General features: G+C 38.2%; 2 protein-coding genes across 2 annotated transcripts in view; both read left to right on the plus strand.

The window, feature by feature from the left end:
• The window catches only part of ANKUB1 (ankyrin repeat and ubiquitin domain containing 1), a 33,834-nt gene extending 26,176 nt beyond the window's left edge, over positions 1–7,658 (plus strand). The window contains 2 exon segments of the mRNA XM_002923450.3: positions 3,757–4,695; positions 7,529–7,658. Of these exon segments, the coding sequence (XP_002923496.1) occupies positions 3,757–4,695; positions 7,529–7,658 (1,069 nt within the window).
• Positions 7,659–14,067: 6,409 nt separating this feature from the next.
• Positions 14,068–21,184, plus strand: COMMD2 (COMM domain containing 2). Its single transcript, XM_002923449.4, has 5 exons — positions 14,068–14,223; positions 14,315–14,392; positions 15,074–15,156; positions 15,726–15,899; positions 20,482–21,184. Exons 1-5 carry the CDS (start codon positions 14,157–14,159, stop codon positions 20,677–20,679), a joined length of 600 nt encoding a protein of 199 aa, XP_002923495.1. The 5' UTR covers positions 14,068–14,156; the 3' UTR covers positions 20,680–21,184.
• The last annotated feature ends 643 nt before the right edge of the window (positions 21,185–21,827 follow it).

Raw genomic sequence — 21,827 nt, forward strand, 5'->3', positions numbered from 1 at the left:
ATGGGCTGAAAATTCTGGCTCCCTCTTCTTAAGCTCCCAAGCAATTTTTCAAACTGCTTTTATTACAAGCCTCTTATTTTTTTTTTAAGATTTTATTTATTTATTTATTTATTTATTTATTTATTTGTCAGAGAGAGAGAGAGAGAGAGCACAAGCAGGGCGAGGGGCAGAGGGAGAAGCAGGCTCCCTGCTGAGCAAGGAACCTGATGTCGGACTCTATCCCAGGACCCTGAGATCATGACCTGAGCTGAAGGCAGATACTTAACCAACTGAGCCACCCAGGCATTCCTATTACAAGCCTTTTGTACATACTTTTGCCATACACATGTGGCTGGGGCAGTGGGCAGTAGGCTCAGAGAAGCAGGTGGTCATTTTAGGGTATCTCTGCGGTCAGTAGCGTCCCAAACGTGTAAGCTGCATTACACTTTAGGTTTTAACTCAGTGGTATTTTCGGACAGTGCTCCCTCCTGGTGATTTAATCATGCCTTACAGAAGGCCACAAACTCACCAAGAGCGCTAAGGGCTCTAAGAAGTGACAGATTAGAAAACCAGCTTTTGTGATTTTACATAATATTCAATATTTTAAAGTAATTTCTATTTTGGGGATAGTGACAATTTCCTTTTTTCATGCTGTAAGTCCAAAGAAATTGCTGTGTTGCATTGTTACTTTTAATAGTGCGTATTTATTGAGTACTTTTTAACATAACACTGTGTTACATGTATTACCTAATCTTATGACAATTTTACAAGGTAGATACTCTTTTATCATGTTTTACAAAATGAGGAAACTGACATTAAGAAATCTGCCCAATGTGACACAGCTAGCCAGGTCACAACTGGATATGGAATCCCAACAATTTAACTCTAATGCTCAGATGCTTAACCATTCCACTAGACTTAACCTTTAGATAAAATCTAAGGAGGGTGAGCAGCAGGGGTGTGCCCACATGCCTGGTTCGGGCCTGTCCCCAACATGCACACGTGCACACAGCCCCGCTGACCCAGCTGGGCCCACGTGCTCACTGTGCTCCAGGCCTTATTGGCTCTGGTGATCACTTCCCAGCCTGAAAGCTCCTGCCCACACTATCTGTATTTCTCATCATGCTTAAACACACACACACACACACACACACACACACACAAACAGAATGGACAGAGGCACAAAGGGAGGAGGGGAAAAAGAGGGAAAATATATCTAAAAGCTCAGAAAATACACATGAACAAACTAAAAAGCTCTTTTTATCCTGCCATGCAATCAGCAAATACCTATTAAGCACATACTGTGCAAGATCCTCGGAATACAGCAATAAACAAGATACCGCCCCTGCCTTCAGCAACCTTGCAGTCCTACAGAGAAACAAAAAACAAGTAACCAATTCGTCCAGAGGCAGACTTGCAAAATGTTTAGGGGCACAAACTCCAGTGCCCTTCTGCCTAGGTTCAAAGCCCCACCCCTAAGTATTTAGTTGTGTAAACTTGGGCAAATTATATAATCATCCTGTATCTCAGTTTTCTCTTTGCTAAAAAGAGAACAATAATTGCATCCATCTCCTAGAACTGTTTTAGAGATTGCATGACCAAATAATTATAGGAATTTAGAAGGGGGGCTGGCACATGGTAAGCAGGACGTAAATGTTGGGTGTCGTTGCTGTTACCACTCAGTGTGAAAGTGTTAGGACACGGACATAGTGCAAGATGATATGGGAATGTATAGTAAGGGCAACTAACTAGACTTAGGGATTCAGGGGAAGCATCCTGAAAAAGGCAATTGATGAGATCTAAAGGGTTGGTACTTAGGTGAACAGTAGGGAAAAGAAAAAAAAAGATATTCCAAAACAGATGGAACCACATGTACAAAGCCCCAGGGGGGACAAGAGAATAGATTCAGGAACTGAAACAAGTTCTACATGGAGACCATAGAGTGAGAGGGAGCTAGTGGCCAGAGGCTAGAAGGATAAGAAGAGGCCAGCTCTTACAGGTACCCATAGGAATGTAAAGGAATTTGGTCTTTATATTTTAAGTGTTGGGAAGGTACTGAAGGTAGAGAAAAGCCAGGATGAGATCTGAGTTTTAGAACGTTGGCCCTGGTTGCAGTGTGAGGAATAGAGGCAGGCAGGGGACAGGGTGACAGTGAAAAGGTAACAGTGGCCTGAACTAGGCTTATGACAGCAGAGGCGGGGGTAAGAAAACGAACTGTGAAAAGATACATTTAGGAAAGAGAATCAGTTAGTCTCAGTAACAAGAGTGCCTCTAGCTCCCATAAAATGGGTGCTAAGGATGAAAGCAAAGGCCAGTTAGTCCATCCAAGAGGAGTTATTCTCCCCAGATCAAGAAAACTGATCACATTCAGAGATGCTGATTTGCATTAATGAATTTTGAAAAAATTGATGTGTGAACCAGAATGCCAGTGTATTAATGTAATTGTTCTAATTAGTTATAATCTAACCACCACAGTTATAATCTAACTGTGGGTCCTAGAGACCCACATGTGCTGGGCAGGTCATCTTCTTTACACAGGAAGCCACATACACATCAAAAGATGGTGTGGTGAGCATGTAATCAGAGGAGAGTGAGTTATATGGAGTAGATTTTGGATGATAGCAGGTGAGCTTGCCTCCAACTCTGTGAGGGGTCAGATAGCCCTGCCCAAATATATCCAGTCTATATATCACTATATACCTAGTGGAACCCTGTCTAGGTTTGCCTCCCTAATCCTTATTTCTCCAAACAGCCTGCACCAGTCATTCAACTTATGCCTTAAGGGATAGTAGGAAGGCCAGTGTGGCTCTAGCGCAGTGACAGGGAAGGGGGTTGTGGGAAGTGGGGCAGGAGCCAGATTGTGAGAGGCCTTTTAAGGCGAGGTGAGGAGTTAGGATTTCAATTGCAGTGGGAAGCTACTGGAAGGGAATAAGAGGAGCTCCAACTAGGAGACTACGACACTGGTGGGAGTGCAACCTAGTGGTTTAGGTGAAAATAGCACTAGAGACTTTGAGAAGCCAGAAAATAAGGACTGTTGTTAGAAAAGACAGAAAAACAAACATACAAAACTTACAAATTTTTAAAACGTGCTGGATTTCTTCCAAAACTTTCCCAGTTAATATAAAGCTTGAGAGATGCCTGGGTGGCTCAGTCAGTTAGGGATCCGACTCTTGATTTCGGCTCAGGTCATGATCTCAGAGTTTTGAGATCAGGTCCTGTGTCAGGCTCTGTGCTGGGCTTAAGATTCTCTCTCTCTCTCCCCTCCCCACCCCTTCTCCCTCTCTCTCCCTCTTTCTCTTGATATTTTTCCTGAGCATCTGAGTTTCATAAGAAAGAAAACCACCCTAAGAAAACCACTTTGAACCATTTACCTGTGCATAGTAGGATAACGTGGATAAGCAGGATCTGTGCAGTTTTTTTTTTAAGACTTTATTTATTTATTTGAGAGAGAGAGAGAGAACACGAGTGGAGGGGAGGGGCAGAGTCAGAGGGAAAGGGAGAAGCAGACTTCCTGCTGAGCAGGGGGCTTGATCCCAGGACTCTGAGATCATGACCTGAGCCAAAGGCAGATGCTTAAACAACTGAGCCACCCAGGCACCCCAGGACCTGTGCAGTTTAATCTATATATTACTATATGCCTTTTCTGAAAACATTTTATGTAAGAGTTAGGAAGAAATAAACATTTTAGCTAGTATATTTTGTGGGTATTTAGTGTAACTACATTAATCAGTTTGCTGACTTACTAAACACCCACTCCTACTGATTTCATTCATGCAGGTATCAGAAAAAGGTAGCCCTGTATATCGCCGCCTTTTATGGGTACATTGAACTCACTGAGTGGGCCCTGAAGCAGGGTGTGCAGCCAGAAGAGGCTGTCGGTGTTCACCCCTGTGGAGCATGGTGCCATGAAGCCCTTCATGCAGACGTCTCTAAATGCCCCATTCATGCAGCTGCAGAAGCTGGCCAACTGTTGATTCTGAAGGCCTTTGTCAACTGCAGCATGCTGTGCCTGGAATGTAAAACTGCAGCGGGACAAATTCCCCTGACCGTCGCCTTTAAACACAAGCATAAAGACTGTGTATTATATTTATTGAGTAAAATGTGGTCCATGGTTTCTTTTCTGAAAATTTAAGGCCCCATAAGGATTTATATTAAAATAAAACAACGGATCCTCAGAGCTCAGAGTCACAACCTTAAGAAAAGCCAGCTTTGCGGAGCAAGGGTCTTTGGGGCAAAAGTTGGAGACACTGTGATGGTGGATGGTTTCACCACATCAAAAATGACTTCCAAGAGCTGGTATAAGGCTAGGTTCAAGGACTCACAAAGCACTGTGGACAAGCTACCTTCTCTCAGGGAAGAAACTGCAAGCAAGAAACCCATCAATCCTTTGGCAATTTCACAGCGGGACACAAGACAACAAACCTTGAAATTGCCTCCGTTGGTAGATGCAAATACACTCTCTGAATTACAAAGACATCAACAACGGCATCAGAAAAAATTTACTGCCACATCTAGTAAAAAAGAAAAGCTCATCAAAAATACCTATCTCCCCCAAGTCCCCCTCCCCCCAGTTTCCAGAATGGGCTATTCACACCCATCTTTTTACTATGCAACGCCCAAAGCTCACTTTTTACTCAAATCCTCCTTTGCGTGTTTCTTAGAGCACAGTGGTAAGACTCCAAGGGAGAACGCCATCTACTGCTTAGCCGTGGCCAGGTAATGTTTTTCTCTATGAACATGCAAGGGCAAACCTTTAATATGGCACGTCAAGAGCAGGGAATGGTCTATGAGGCCCTACCATGCCATATAATGTAACACAGACTGTTCCAATGCATCAGTATCCAGCTTCAAGGACCTCATCTCAGCCTTGCGTCTAGGACCAAATGAACCCATTTGACTGGCCAATCCAGTCTGTGTAGTACCTGACTCCTCAAGCTTTCAGAAAGAAAAGAGACACAGTGCAAAGAGTTGTATCAAATAACAAGGTCCCTTGCTTGTGTTTTTTTTTTTTAAACTAATAAGAAATTGTTAATTATAATTAAAGGGGGGAGGAAATTTGCAATGTGGGAGGGAGGCATCAAAAGTGTCAGGGAAGACTGGATGGTGAAGCAAGTGGAAGGAGAGAAGGAATAACGACAAAGACTTCAGTTGACTTACTGGGCAAGACATACTGGTTGGGGAGGATATATAGTGGACAGTGTGACAGAGTTGATATTAATATTTTTGGTCAGTTTAAAAAGTCACATTTAAAGACATTGTCACATTTAAAGACAAAAACAAGTGTATCAGGAGTGGACTTTTCAGGTATGTTTATTTCATAAGATAAAATTTTGCATATTGGTCATCAGATTTCACCGAAAACAACTCTTATCAGATCTCAGGTCCTATCCATTACTTATGAGGTATTATTGGGTGCTAATATTACAGTAGAAATATAGATTTATGAGTGGCTTTTCCCTCTACTCAATATAATGAAAAGGAAAGAACAAAACAAGGCTAGATTGTTTTCATTGCCTTTCCCTATTGGTCTTTAGTTCAGCTCCACTTTATTTCAGCTAAGTTGTTGCCACCTAGTGGTCAGAGTAATTTGAGCTCTAAAACTGGCAAAATTTGGGGACAGCACAATGAGGTTGACAGAAGATGAAGAAACTGCTTAACAACTTCAATATTTGTAATTTATGAGATATCTCTGACTAGAATATATAAAAAGAGATATTCTAAAATTCTAGAAAAAAACTAGAGGGGCGCCTGGGTGGCACAGAGGTTAAACGTCTGCCTTCGGCTCAGGGCGTGATCCCGGCGTTATGGGATCGAGCCCCACATCAGGCTCCTCTGCTATGAGCCTGCTTCTTCCTCTCCCACTCCCCGCTTGTGTTCCCTCTCTCGCTGGCTGTCTCTATCTCTGTCGAATAAATAAATAAAATCTTTAAAAAAAAAAACTAGAAAATGAGTGGTTGAAAAAATTATATAGCCATCTTAAAGTCAGGCTGTAAACATAAGAAAGGAAACACTGTTTAGTTTTATCAACAGATGCACATTAGAAATTAAAAGATGCACTTTAAAAACATTCTAAAGTGCTTATTATGTCACAGTGAAGGGCTAGGCAGAATGCAAACATGCAAAGGTAAAGCAAGGAGTTAATCCAGAACATTAATGATGAATTAGGCCAACTTGGACAGAGTTCAAATATTTGAAACACTAAGGTACTTTTATGCAAGATTGCTTCTCATAGATTTAGTGAAAGCCCTTTAAATTTAAAGGACTTTGTCAGACAAAAGGAGCCAGGTAGAGGTGGCAACATGGTCAAGGGCACTGCTTTGTGAAGGAGTCAGAGAGAAATTTAGTTTTCAAAGAAGTAAGTGGATCTGCAAAAGGCATTTTAGGGGACAGGGAGAAATTGGCTGAAGATGAAACTGGCAAGGTAAATTGCATCCACACTGAGAAGCAACTTGTGTGCCCAAGTGGAGAGTCTGCTTATTAGGAAGTAGGTAGGAAGATCACAGAAGTTCCCTTTTTTTTTTTTTAATCAGGCAAGTCACATCAGTTTGTGTTTATTTTTGAAGACAAATCTGGTGGAGATGTGTGGAAGGGTCACTGGGAAGAAGTCTTACTGAAGCAGTGGAAGGCCTACAATAGATTTAGGAGGCTGTAATAAGAGAAGCAAGGAATGATAAAGACCTGGACTAGAGCAGAAGTAGGTAGGGAAGAGGGGAAAAGCCAAATATGACAGATATTTCTGAGGAATGATCTGCAAAACTAGATCACTAATTAGATGTGAAGTAGAGAGAGAAGGAGGAATTGAGGTTTGTTTCCAGATGTAGAGATGGTGAAGAGATAGCAAAGTCCCTGTGTTAAAGCACAGATACTGAAGGGGAAAAGGTTTAGGAAGAAGATAAAAGATGTGGAAATTGGAAGAATCAGGATTTAGGAATCACGGATATGTGAGTGGAAGCAATTAGTAAATAAGGCCACCCAGGATGAGGGTGCAGAGAGAGAGGATGACAAAGGATAGATCTCAGAGGACCCCTTTGTAGTAAATCACATTTATACCCTACAAAGTAGGAGTAATCATATTCAAATCTGCAAGTGTTTATTAGTACATAGCCAGAGAATAGCTACCATAAAACATTAAGTTTCATTGCATTTTGGTAAAAGGCTATTTAATAATCTTATCAATGAAAAAAATGTGTTTTGTGGTGGGGGAAAAGGAAGAGAAGGGAGACACATCAGGAAATACATAACATGTAAGGATGCCTGGGGGAACAGACAGAAAAAGTTTCAATCTAGAGAATTCTGTATAACACTGAGTGGTTTTCTGTTTCTAGGTGTGGGTGCTAAATTTCTAGTTTACCTTGGTGAAATATCACTTCCACCGCGTCACAAGGAACTGGTTTGAGAAAGATTCCTCTTTTGATTTTTACAACCTATCTTGTGTGACAAAATAAGCTAGCAACAGCTACATAATCAACCTAGAGATTTCTATCATTTCAGCAATAAATAGGGACAAGACTGGACTTCCTCACAAATTATTTGTCTTGTTTTTTTGCAGTGCCTTTAAAGAGAAACGATGGCTTCAGCAGTTAGGAATAGCAAGAGTTCTAGCCAAAAAGAGCATTTCTAACCTGACTACACAAGGAGGCCTAACAGCATGTGAAAATGCTCCAGAAACTATGCTTTGAAAAGTCATGACAACCCTAGTTTGGACAAAGACCTGGTCAAATAGAACCTTCAGCTCTAATGTTAACATTTCAAGTAACTAATGCTGTAATTTCTAATAACAGTTCTAACGCTACACAACTGTTAACAGGATACTTAATGTTTAACATCACTTTTTCTTGAACTCCATCACTGTAAGTGAACATTTCAGGCATGTGTTTTTACATAGTTTATTGAAGAATTCTTAAGAAACTGAGAGGAGTAGTCGCTTACAGGATAGGAAAACTGGAAGGATGGGAAACAGGACCGGGGGAGGGTGAGAATTTTTACTGTTTCTTTCTCTGTTTGTGTTTTCCTGGGTTTATTTTTAATGCCTTTTGTTTTTTAAACCATATGAATTTAGTACATGGTAAAAAAAAATTAATTTTAAAACTCTCTATAGGGAAAGTCCCTAGGAGAGTTACAAATACCATTTAGGTCAAATACTAGTCTCGGACATCTTTTGAACTTCTGCTAAAATATCACTCTTTATTAACTTTTAAAAATTGATACATACAGTGAAGTGCACAAATCTTTAATGTAAGATTTAATGGCTTTGACAAATATATACATCAGTGTAACCAACACCCCAATCAAGATGTAAATATTTCCATTACCCCAGAAAATCCCTTCATACTCATAACTAAGTCCATCCCAATCCCCTAGAGGCATCCACTACTCTGATTTTTGTTTTCTACAGTGAACTATTACTTTTAATTTTTTCTATTGTATATTTGCTTTATTTGTTAATTTCTTTTTTTTTCTTTTTTCTTCTTTTACAGTTTCTACTTCTCTGGTTAAATTTTTCATCTGTCATCTAATGTTTTGGACATATTATTCATAGTTATTTTGGAGTCCAGATCTAATAACTCCAATATCTGTACTTCATTCAGATCTTTCTTAGACTTTTTTTTATTACCTATCATATTCCATTGTATGGACACACCATAATTTATCTGTTCAACTGTATATATATTTGGGTTGCCTCCAATTTAATTATTGTGAATAAAACTGCTATGAACATTATTCTAAAGGTCTTTTCCTGGGTATGCTTTCATCTCTCTTGGGCAAATACTTAGGAGTGGAATTGTTGGATAAGAGGGTAAATGTACATTTAACATTACAAGAAATTCAAAACAGTGGTTTTATGATTGTATACTCCCATTTGCAATGTACAAAGGTTCTGGTTGCTCCACATACTTGTCAAAATTTGGTGTCATCAGTGTTTCTGATTTTGTTTTTCTAGTGGGTTTGAAATGACATCTCATTGTGGTATTAATTTGCATTTCCTTGATGATTAATGATACTGAATGCTTTTTCATGTGCTTGGTCATTTGTGTATTTGTGTGTGTGTGTGTGAAGTATCAACTCAAGAGTTTTGCCCATGTAAAATATTGGGTTATTTATCTTTTAATTATTGGTTTATTGGAGATTTTTATATATTCACGATACAAATTTTCTGTCAGATATATGTATTGCAAATATTTTTTCCCAGTCTGTGGCTCACTTTTCCATTTTATTAATGGTGCCTTTTGATGAATGAAAGTTTTTAACTCTGATGAAGTACAATTTATCGTTTTGTTTTTTTTTTTCTTTTACGGTTCTGTTTCCTCCTTAGGAACTCTCTGCCTGTTCCAAACTCGTGAAGATATCTCATATGTTTTCTTCTAGAAGTTTCATGTTTTAGTTTTTACATTAGGTCTGTAATCCATCTTGAATTATTTTTGTGTATGTGATACCAGGTGAGGGTCAGGATTCATTTTTTCCCCTAAGGTTTATCAAATTGTTCTAATACCAGTTGTTGAAAAAACTTTCTTTTCTCTCATTGAATTACATTGGTATCTTTTTCAAAAATCTAATTTACAACATATGTATGCATCTATTTCCAGACTCTCTATTTTGTTCCATTGATCTATTTACTTCTGATTATTAATACCACACTGTCTTAATTACAATAGCTTTACAGTGGGTTTTGAAATCAGACACTATGTCTACTCTGGCTTTTTTCTTCCTTTTCCAAGTTTGTTTCAGTTATTCTCAGTCCTTTGCATTTTCATATAGATTTTTATAAATTTTTTTTAAAGATTTTATTTATTCATTTGACAGAGAGAGAGACAGCCAGCGAGAGAGGGAACACAGCAGGAGAGTGGGAAAGGAAGAAGCAGGCTCCCAGCAGAGAAGCCCGATAGGGGACTCGATCCCTGAACGCCGGGATCACGCCCTGAGCCGAAGGCAGACGCTTCACGACTGCGCTACCCAGGCGCCCCTCATATAGATTTTTAAATAAACTTGTCATTCTCTATAAAAAAGCACAAATAATATCTTAATAATGTTGAATCTTACAACCCATGATATATTTCTCTATCCATGGTATATGTCACCATTTATTTAAATCTTCCTTTATTTTTCTCATCAATGTTTTTTCATTTTTAGGGGAGGGGTCTTACAAACCCTTTATTAAATTTTTCTTAAATATTTTATATTTTCTGATAGTATTTGCTAGGAAGATTTCTAAGACAGGCTTTTTTACAATAGTCAAAGGCACCTAAAACCTAAAGCTCATTTTTAAAAATACTTCTAAATTTCTAATTAGATACTATGGGATTGGGACACATAGAAGGTTAATGTAAAAGCAAATACAAAGATGATGTCAAAGAGATGTTGTAAAGCAGCATGTGTATAGATGTTAGTTCACTATAGAGACAATAAGAAGGGAGAGTAACTGGAAGAGGGCACTGCAGGGGTTCTGGGGTACTGGTAACATTCTATTTCTCAATCTGGGTTACTAGGTGTGCTCAATTTGAGGAAACTCAACAAAAAGTATTTTTTATCTTTCCCAGGTTCTGTTTGTATTTTATAATCCAATTGAAAAAATGAACTAAAATAATTTTTTAGGGGTGCCTGGGTGTCTCAATTGGTTTAGCGTCTGCCCTAGGCTCAGGTCATGCATGATCTAAGGTCCTGAGACCCAGCTATCCGTTGGTCTATCTGTCTGGCTCTCTGCTCAGTATGGACTGCTTCTCCCTCTGCCCCTCCCCCTTGCTCATGCTCACTCGCACTCTCTCCCTCTTTCAAATAATTAAATAAACAAACCAAAACAATTCTTTAAAAATCTAAGGATCTAATTCATGCATTTTGTGCTTGCCTCAAATTCATGAGAGGGCAATTCATGTGGGTGATGGCATCACCACGCTTTTATCCCCCTCACAGTACACTGAATTGAACTGCAGTTCCTTGCAGGGGATGATAAGATTTTATGTAACATTGAAACACAGCCAAGGAAATGCTGGTGCAAAGATTCTGGGCTGGAATGCGTAAGAAGGAAAAAGGAATACGGGGAAATCTAAAGGAAAAGGAAAGTGGAGGAGGTGGAGGGAGATAGAAAGATAAGGAGAGAATGTGAGAGGACAATTGATATGAAGCCTTGTTCCTTGCCAGAATCAACAAAAAAATACTGAGTATTTATTCTTTCTTCACTTTAGCCCCAGAAGTAAAATAGCATGAAGTGACTTTCCGACCTTCTATATTTACAATGTTATACAATTGTAAAGCCTTAGTATTAGCATGCACAGGCATGCCCTGGGACACTTACTCTAAACCTGAATCTTACTGGAATCAGAGTCAACTGCTACCTTTTCTATGGTTCCATATCATTTTGTTCAATCCTCAAGTATTATCACTCATCATACTGTATTGACTTCACTTGATTGCCTCCCTCACTTTATTGTCATCTCCTAGAGGAAAGGACATTGTTTTATTCATCTGCAAATTGCCAAGGCATAGCACATGCTTGAACCTTTGAGTAATTGCTCTATAAATATTTGTTGCATTAAATGAATGGATTTTAGGATGACTACGCACATGGAATTCTCAATGATTTGGACACATAAAATCTTCTATAAAATACATAAAGGCTTTAGTTTACCAATCTTTCAAGTGTTTAAGACTAATTTATTTCATTTGATCATTAAAATCAATTTCTTTTTTTTTTTTAATTTTATCTATTTATTTGAGATAGTGTGAGAGAGAGCACAAGGTAGGGGCAGAGGGAAAGGGAGAAGCAGACTCCCCACGGAGCAGGGAGCATGATGTGGGTATGGATCCCAGGACCCGGGGTCATGACCCGAGCTGAAGACAGATGCTTAACTAACTGAGCCACCCAAGTGCCCCTAAAATCAATTTCTTAATGTGAATTTATTAGTTCATCTAAGCATGATAACAGCCCTGTATGGCACAAAAAGGCAATCATCATCAAAACACCCATTTACTGGCACCTGGGTGGCTTAGTTGGTTAAGTGACTGCCTTTGGCTCAGGTCATGATCCTGGGGTCCTGGGATAGAGTCCCACATGGGGCTCCCCCTGCTCTGCGGGGAGCCTGCTTCTCCCTCTCCCTCTGCCTGTCACTCCCCCTGCTTGTGCTCATGTTCTCCCTCTCTCTCTGTCAAATAAACAAAATCTTAAAAAAAAAAAAACTATTTACAAACGAAGAGGCCAAGTTTATAACATATAAAAAGAACTTGTTGGAGGCCTTACAGGTAGTAGGTATGAGAGGAGCCAGATCTGGAATCTAGACTTTTGATTTTTTATTCAGGTAATTTCCTCTAAACAACTATGACATTAGGTAACAAAAAGTTGCCCTGCAAATTATCCCAGAGAGTTTAACTTCCAGGCTGATTTCCCCCAGCTATAACTTGGCTTCTTGACCACCTTCTTTGACCACCCACTTTGTTTCTCCTATTCCCTACCTCCCTCCCCAGATCCCATTTTCAGTCCCTGAGATCACAGGAAAGAAAGACTATTCCATATTGGCATAGTATTACATCTATTTGTAGATTCATTTCATCATTCCTTATTCCCTATGGATGTATGGTTTTTGAATTATCTCCTTTGTGCCAGTTAAAACTGGTTCTTACTGTAATCTTACTGATCCCCTCATTAACCCATGGGTCCAACACAATCTTTGACATGTATTCATTTTATATTTGTAAAAGAATCATGGTTTTGGGGCCCCTGGGTGCCTCAGTCATTAAGCGTTTGCCTTTGGCAGGTCACCATCACAGGGTCCTGGGATGGAGTCCTATAGTGGGCTCTCTGCTCAACAGGAAGCCTGCTTCTCCCTCTCCCACTCCCCCTGCTTGTGTTCCCTCTCTCGCTGTCTCTCTCTGTCAAATAAATAAATAAAATCTTTTTTAAAAAAGAATCATGATTTTACCTTTTCTGAAAATTATTCTTAAATTATGGACATTTTCTCAATAATGTATGAATAAAAGCTTCCTCAGGAAAAGATGCCATTTTTTCTGATCTGCAACTTAGAGTCAAAGAAAAAATTGTGCTCTCTCTGCATATGCTGCTTCATGACCTAACTAACAAGTTTAAGGACATGCCTTTCTGTTCACCAGTGGAGGAAACAAACAATTTCAATGTGAAGGACAAGGTACACACAGTGAACAGAGCTGAAAAACTTCCAATTTTCATTTCTGCCCAAGAGAATCAGAGCATAGAAAGAGTTATCTCAATCCTTAGATATAACAATAGGTATGAAGTCTCTCTCCCACCCCTTTCCCTTCTCCCCCCCCAACTCCCGCAACCAAGAGGTTGAGATTTGGAGAGTCATATTCCTATCAATTAGCAATTCTGTACTCTGATATTTGAACCACAGCAGGTGAGAAGAGAAAGCTGGGAAAGGAACCAAATTTTCACCCTACTCTCAACACATTAAAATAAAGATATCGTTCTGAACCCTGCAAGCATCAGTCATTGTCGTCGTCATCACCATCTTTATCCCAACCCATAATCATTCACAGAACTTGTCACAAACCTTCAGTTTTCAGCCTGCTGAGTAGAATGATGGGCTTTGGAGAAGGTCGTCAAGGGATCTGACCCTCTCTGTCCAGCTCTGTCTCTGGTTTATTATGTAATCTTTGGAGCTTTGACTCTTCATCTGTAAAAACGAGGTCATAGCTATTGAGCGAATTAAATAAGGTCAATCAGATAAGATATACAAAAGCTCTCTGCAAACTAATAGCTTTATAAAAGTTAGTTTCGGTTGCTTGACCTTTCTGTTTCCTTATCTCTAATGGGAACATTAAATAATGGTACCTACCTCGTGGAATTCTTCTGAACTCTAAGTAAATAAATGTAAGAACATTTCCTGACATAGTGCTTAATAAATGCTAGCTATTGATATTATTAATGTAAACTCCAGAAGGGGGCCTGTCGAATTTTAAACATCTTTTCATCTTCCACAGAGCATAGTACCGTGCGCCACCAGGCTACATCTTTTCAAAACGAATTGCGAACGGAGGAATCTTCTGACCCCAGACTACACCACCCGCCGGCGTTTCCGTGTAGGACCGAGATAGAGCGGAACCCAAAAGCTGGGGATGTTGAGGAGCCGGAGCCTCTTTGCGCTTGGACGTCGGCCCCGGAAGTGGCAAGGGCGGGGTCAACACTATCGAGTGAAATCCTCCGCCTAGCGAAGATGCTGCTCGACTTGTCGGAGGAGCATAAGGAGCACCTGGCCTTTTTGCCGCAAGTGGACAGCACGGGTCAGGGGGCGCGGCAGCGGAGGGTGGTGTTCTGTGGCCTGGGAATCAAGGGGTGCGCCCGGTGTTCATGGTCTCCTGGCTTCCGTTGCAGTGGTCGCGGAGTTTGGGCGGATTGCGGTGGAGTTCCTGAGGCGAGGCTCGAACCCCAAGATCTACGAAGGCGCCGCCAGTAAGACGGGGAGAGTTGCTGCGGGGGGAAAGTGCGGGCCATTCTTTGGCACCCTGGAGAGGAAGGGGTTTTTGCAGCTCCTAGGGTCTTACTGTCATTGTGGTAGAATAAAAGCAGAAAGGCTCTTCTGGGCTCAAATCCTGCCCGTCCCCTGAGTAGCTTTGAGATTTTTAAAGCTTCCACTGAGTCGGTTTTGTCATGCGTAAAAAGCACATAATACCATCTGCCAGAGATACTATGATGCTTAAGTGCACCCAAGTGTGTGGAATAGCTGAGTGAGGCGTTAATATCCTGCAAGTATTTGGTTATACTTAGTTCAGAGATCCGCTTCTGCTGCAGTATCTTTTTTTCCCTGCTGGATGGGGAGTGGTTTCAGAGATTGTCAGTCCTTGGAGTTCCTCTTCTGCCAGACTTGAAATAGCTGGACATTCAAGAAAAGGACTGTAGGGCTGATATTAGTCTCCATGGGTCTGCATTTTGTAAAGAAGGTTGCATGGCGCGAAATACAGAAGGCATCTGTCTGGCAGTGGAGAATGAACAGGAGGCTATTACCAACTCAGTATTTTTCATTACAGTGCCTGAAAATATGGAATAATGGATCATGTTTATGCCTGAATATGAATTTGAATTAAGGATAAGTATCAGACAATAATTTATTGACTTATTTTTCCATTTTCCCAGGAAAACTCAGTGTGAGCAGTGACACTGTCCAGCATGGTGTGGAAGGATTAACATACCTCCTCACTGAAAGCTCAAAGCTTATGGTAAGGGCTTCTGTGGACTGTTTCGTATTTCTTTGACCTTAAAAAGGTACAGTATATTCTACATCATAGCCCTGGCAGGCACCTGCTTATTTCAGTAATGTTCTTAATGGTTTATAATTGACTTAGTGAAGCCATGCCTAAACAGTATGACAGTAATGTGATCTGCTGGTATGAATGCCTCTTGCTAGTATAAATTAGAATTACTTCTAATTCTTCATCTTATTAAACCATATACAATAGTATGTATCCTAGGAGGAGGGAGAATTACATGACTTTTTTATTTTATTTTATTTTTTTTGCATATTAGCAATATCCAGCTTGATGGAGAATAGGAGAGAAACTGGCCATTTTATCAATTCTTTTTATGTTTTAATAAAAGTATTTTTCTGTATCAGAGACTCAGATTTTAGAATTTGGGCAAGAGTTACCTTTAAGTATAAAGGATGTTGTTTCTTTTACCAGGCAGATAACAATTAGGGGATATCGTATTCTTTTGTGTATATCAAATATTTTAGCATTTACTAGACAAAGATAAATTTAATGTTCTGTTAAACCTGATTCACTTTCAGATTTCTGAACTGGATTTCCAAGACTCTGTTTTTGTTCTGGGATTCTCTGAAGAACTGAACAAATTATTGCTTCAGCTTTATCTGGACAACAGAAAAGAGATCAGAACTATTCTGAGTGAATTGGCACCAGACCTTCCAAGTTACCACAGCCTTGAATGGCGACTAGATGTACAGGTATGGCTTTTTTTTTTTTTTCTCCCCCCACCTGACATAGAATATAAGATTAATTTTAGTTCCATGTACTTAAGCTATATTGTATTCTTTACCACCTTAACCTTTGGTTTAAGGCTAATTTTTTTAAATGTTTATTTTGATACCATTTCACAAATAGTTCATTTTCTTACATGCTTAATGTGTTAAGATTAGTTTAATTTGCAAAGTTTGTAAGAAATAGGTTATTTTGGAAAGGATATGGTTATGCAGATTTTTAAAATCATATTTGATTTTATAAAACTTTTATATTTAAACAAAACACACATATATTAAAGTGCACAGGTCATTGTAAAGCTCAGTGGATTATCACATGATGAAAACACCCATGAAACCAACACTTGCCCAGAAGCACCCCAGAAGCATTCTCTTTGCCTCCTACCAATTACTTCCCCTTCTTTCCTTTCTAAAGATAAACAGCATCCTGCCTTCAAATACGTGGATTACTTTTGCCTGTTAACTTTCTATATATGGAATGATTCAGTAAATATTCTTTTGTGTCTGGCTTTTTTTACACATTCTGTTTGAAAGATTCAGTTGTTCGCAAAGTCACACAGATAACCGAAAGGGAGTACTCAGACTCTTGCGTGTAGCCCTTTATCAAGCAGTGACAGATAAGTTAATAGATGTTTATTGAATGTAGTCCAGTTGTTGATGAGAGCTGTGCTAAATGCTTTGAGACACAAAAGAAGTGTAAGACATTTTCTCAGATGGAAAAGATGTTATCATCTAGTTAGGGATATTAGATGTTCTCAAAATAACTAGTAATTAAAGATAGTTGTAAACTTCTGGAGGGGGAAAAATACAATTGTATAAATGGAGGTACAATTGAGTACTATTATTTCAAAAACCTGTAGCTTAGGTAGTTTATTGTTTGCTTGCACAGTCCAGAAAAGCATCAACAAAAGGAGGTGAAATTTCAGAAGGATGAATGAATAGAGAAAACCCGTGTTAATATTCTTGGAAGAGGAGACAGCGTAAGTTGTAAAGGCCCACATGGGTATGGGAATGAGCACTGAATATGTGGTATAGCGCACTAGTCCCCAACTTGACTGCATATTGAAATGGACTGGGTAGTTTTAAAATATTTTCATGTCTGTGTTCTACTGCCAGAGATTCTGATTTATTGTTACGGGGTTTGGCCTTGGCATCAGGATTTTTTTAAACCTTGTTATCTGCAAAATTCTAGCTTGCAGTTTGTAAACCATTGTTATAGTGGATTTTTCCTGATTTGAATGGTGGTAAGATGGTCCAAACAGATTACAGAAATTCAGTTAAATGGTTTGGCAAGTATAAGCTAATGTGATGAGTGCTTGAATAGGTATAAACACAGATATGTCATAAATCAGATTATAGGCTCCATGAGGGCAGGTACTGTGTCTTGTTCACTACTCTGTCTCCAGCACAGTGCCTGGTACAAAACAGGCATTCAGTGCTGAATATTAAAAAGGGATGGGGGAGGGTAAGTAGCTTCTTAAGTTATTTATCAAATATTTCTTGTACAGTTATCATGTGCTAGGTAGTGTGAATTCACAAAGAACCAGACACAGTTTATGCTCTTAGAGACACCATGAGAAGCAAATCCTGTGGGGTTCCCGGGGAGGAGGAGATACTATTGCTAGCTTTTATGTTTCAGTCCTCTCATAATAACCAGGAGGTGTGGGGTGGTCATGTTCATGAGATTCAGCAGTAATTTATCTTGTACATCTTCACCTCTTTCTGACTTTTGGGTTCTTAGAAGTTATTTTTTTGGCTTTGTGATTTGCTTTGAGTTTTTCCATTATGAAGACATTTTTAGAAATTAGAAAGTTAAGCAATTGAATTTTCTAAAACTCGGGAGAACTCATTTTTCCAGGGAAATGGGTTTGTATAGCTGTGTTATTACAAGGACTAATACAGTTTAGAGTTGAGGGTATACTGAATGAATAGTCCTTCATGTGGTGAAATGCCTTTAGGGCTAAAAAGCTACTTAAAGAACTAATTGATTTTCTGAGCTCACTAGTTGAAATTATTACAAGGGATTTTAACTGCAGTAGATTCTTCTGCTCATGGGAGGAAGACTTGTCAGATGAAGATCAGCTAAACGGCTGGGAAACTAACAGGATATAGGACCTTTCATTTTTGAGTAGCTGATTTGTCTCATGAACACTGGTAGTGAATGGACAATTACCATCTAATTGTGCAGTTGCTTATGAGAAATACATTAATCATCATAGTTTAGTTTCTAATAGAAGCATTTCTCTTCATAAATTGCCAACACAATTAATGCATTTAATAGCATCAATAAATTGAATGCATCTGAGATTGGCGTGGGAAGATTTACCTTTAGGACTGATCCATTTAAATTGCTGTTGTTATTTTTACAAGAAGGACAGAATTTCCTTTGCATTAAAAAATAAGTCCATATCAAGAACTTTGTGGCCTACTGTTCTTTATCATGTATTGTCATTGAAATTTCTTTCCCAGAAAAAATTAAGTCTGATTATATCTTACTAGGTGTTTGTTAGGGATGTTATGTAATCTTTATTGAGAAATTTTAAAGAATGGTATGGATACTTATTTGTAAAGGATATTAATTTAGATATCATGTTGTCTAAAAATTTGAGGATAGACTGAGTGACCTTAAGTGTCTAAACAAAAAGTTGATGGCTTAATTACACACCTAGATACATTTGGTCCCTATCTGTCAATGCAGATATAGAGAAAAAAGAAGTATAAACAATGCGTAAGTGAATCAATAAGTAGTATTTTCAGTCATCATACTTAATAGTTTACCTATCTTTCATACCGATAATTTTCTGTACTAGAGAAATGATCTAAAGAGATACTTTAACTTACACAAGTACCTATATTATGTTTGGGTACTGGCTCACTCAAGGGTGGTTGATCTGTTGTTTCCAAATTATTTTTCCACATTAAATTTTAGCCTTGGATCAGTATCTTAGGTTCTTCTGGAAGCCTGATTACCTAGAATTAATTGCAAGAAGTTATTATTAGTCAGAATATTCTGTGTAGTGGTATGAAATTAATCCTGAAATCTCAGGTTTAGATTTGTTACTCACTCTCAGGTTTAGATTTGTTACTCACTCGAAGTCTCAGGTTTAGATTTGTTACTCACTTCAGTTTGGCTTCTTGTCCTTTTGCCATGACTCCAATAGTTTTAGGTAACAGTCTTGCTTTCTTGTATAACAAGATGTTTCAGACTCATCTTGTACAGTTGTTGTTCCAGACTCAAATCAGCTATTTGTTTAAGGAAGTCCTGGTTCCTTTTAAGGAAGAACGGTCTTTAGAGAACAAAATGCTATCACTTCCAAGTTAGCCATTGTTTCTAGTATTTGGATTTTTTTCTTTTAAAAATATGTCAATAGTACTTTTTTAAAAAAATTCAGAATATATCTTACAAAAGATTATAGATATTCAGTTTAAAGAATAATAATAAAATAAGTACCCACTGCCACCCTTAAGAAATACAACAAAACCACGTGTGACCTCCCCCAGTTACAACCCCTCCCACTCCTCTGGAGGTAACCATCATCCTGAATTTTCTGTTAATCCTTTCTTAAAGTTCTTTTTTTCACACATTTTTTCATTCAACTTAGTTTTTATGTATTCTTCTGCAACTTGGTTTTTGATTGAACATTTTTTTGGTTTATCCATAGCAATTTATATTGCTATAGTTTGTTTCTTTTCATTGCCATTTAGTATTTTATTGTATGAGTATTCTCGATGTATCCATTCTATTATTAAAGAAGATTTGAGACGTTTCTAATTTTTGACTCTTAGAAACAAAAACAGTTACTATTATGAATATAATGTATACATGTAAGAATTCAAGATATATATGTAGGAGTGGAATTGATGGTATTGTATATTGTTTTCCAAAGCGATTCTCTTTTCATTGTCACCAACAGTGGAAGAGAGTTCCCATGACTGTTGCTTACAGTGCCTTCATTTGGACAGGTTTTTAATTCTTGCCAGTCTGATATGTGTAAAACAGAACTTTATGGTTTTATTGGCCATTTTCCTGATTTCTAATAAAGTTGAACATGTTTTCCTGGGTTTATCTATTTGTGTTACTTCTTTTGTGAAGTGTTTACTTAGGTCTAATGCACATTTTTCTCCTGGTCTTGTGGGGTTTTTTTGTTTTTGTTTTTAATCAGAACAGTTTTTCATACAATCTAGATACTAATTTTTTTTTTTTTGGTTATATATGTTACAAAATATCTTCTCTCAGCTTGTGGTTTGTTTTTCCACCGTCTTTAGGCATCCTTTAGTAGAAAATGTAATAATTTTAATGTATTTCAGTTTATTGGTTTTTTTCTTTATGGTTTATGTCTTTTATATCATGTTTAAGAAACCCTGTATGGCAAGGTTGTGTATATATTCTCTTCTTTTTTCTTTCTAAAGTTTTTTAACTTTTTTCATTTTGAAGTGTATGATTCATGTAAAACTTGATTTTTGTATATGATATAAAGTAATTATAAATACTGTGTGTTCAGCATGATTATTAAATAGTTACTATGCTCTTATTCCATTTAAAATGAAGCTTGCAAGCAGAAGCCTCAGGCAACAGATTAAACCATCAGTGACTATAAAGCTACACCTTAATCAGAACGGAGATCACAGCACCAAAGTTCTGCAGACAGACCCAGCCACTCTGCTGCATTTGGTTCAGCAATTGGAGCAAGCATTGGAGGAGATGAAAACAAACCACTGTAGGAGAGTTGTGCGCAATATCAAGTAGTTCCAGTTTTAAGGATTTATTCCCTTTGAATCACTCATGAATCGATGATATGCAGTGGTTACTTTTCAAAATTAATTATTTTATTAATTGACGGTGATAAATACATATAGTTTTCATGAAATTTCTTTTCCTGTGACAAGTATTGAAGTCATGATCAAAAGCTAAAGTGAAGTTCCTTTCCTGGTGCTAAATGTGGTCGGTTTCTTGACAAATTAAGATATATTTTATATTTTAAATGTGTAAGTAGAATTGAATCAACTGGAAGTGAATCTCTACTGTTCATATCTTCTGTGTATATGAATGTCTTTTTTTGGTACTTCTCTTGATTGCTTAACTTTATTATTTTATTCTTTATTGACCAAAATTTGAAAATAAAATTCACAATGTAATACCATTGCTATTCAGAATATTTTTAGACAGTTCATTGTTTTTGACCTTTAAAATTACCCACAATGTTAATAGCCACAGAATAGCTGGAAGTAAATATGAATTTTTTAAAATGCTACATTGTTTAGGCAGTTCATGCATTTTTCCTTGCTAGTGAAGGTAATAAGTACTTACGCATGTTGCTTAAGTTTGAGTTGTAGTGGCTGGTTGCTTACATAGTACTCAAATTTTTGTGATCATGTGTTGCGTTTTATCAAGGACTACTTTCTTCCCCTAGTACCCAAAGCATCTAAGAAACATTGTCATTATGCATTTATGGGTAATGGATGCGGGAGTAGTATATTCACTTCTTAATTATCTGAATATAAATTAGTCACTTTTTATCATTTTATCTGAATAAAGTACAAAGAGGGCAAAGAGAGGCCATGTTTACTACATGTGAGTATTTCCCTTCTTTACAAACTTGATTTTTTTTTGTTTTTTAGTAAGTAACTGTAAGTGATTGGCTTGAAAAACTCAGATGTTGATGTGTCGAGTCAGCCTGATAGAGTACAAGGACACAGGGAGACTTAGGGGGACAAGGAGACTTGAGTGGCAGACTTAAGGAGAAAAATCACGGAAGGGTGGAAATGGGGTTTCAGTCTTAAATATGCATCCATGTTCTTATTCTGAGAGCCTAATCCCCATGGAGCAACTCAGGAATGCCTTTAGAGCCATCAGACTCTTAAGCTGCACTGTAGGTTCTATCAATACCTTCCATC

Source organism: Ailuropoda melanoleuca, chromosome 6, assembly GCF_002007445.2.
Source record: "Ailuropoda melanoleuca isolate Jingjing chromosome 6, ASM200744v2, whole genome shotgun sequence".
Taxonomy (NCBI): Eukaryota; Metazoa; Chordata; class Mammalia; order Carnivora; family Ursidae; genus Ailuropoda; species Ailuropoda melanoleuca.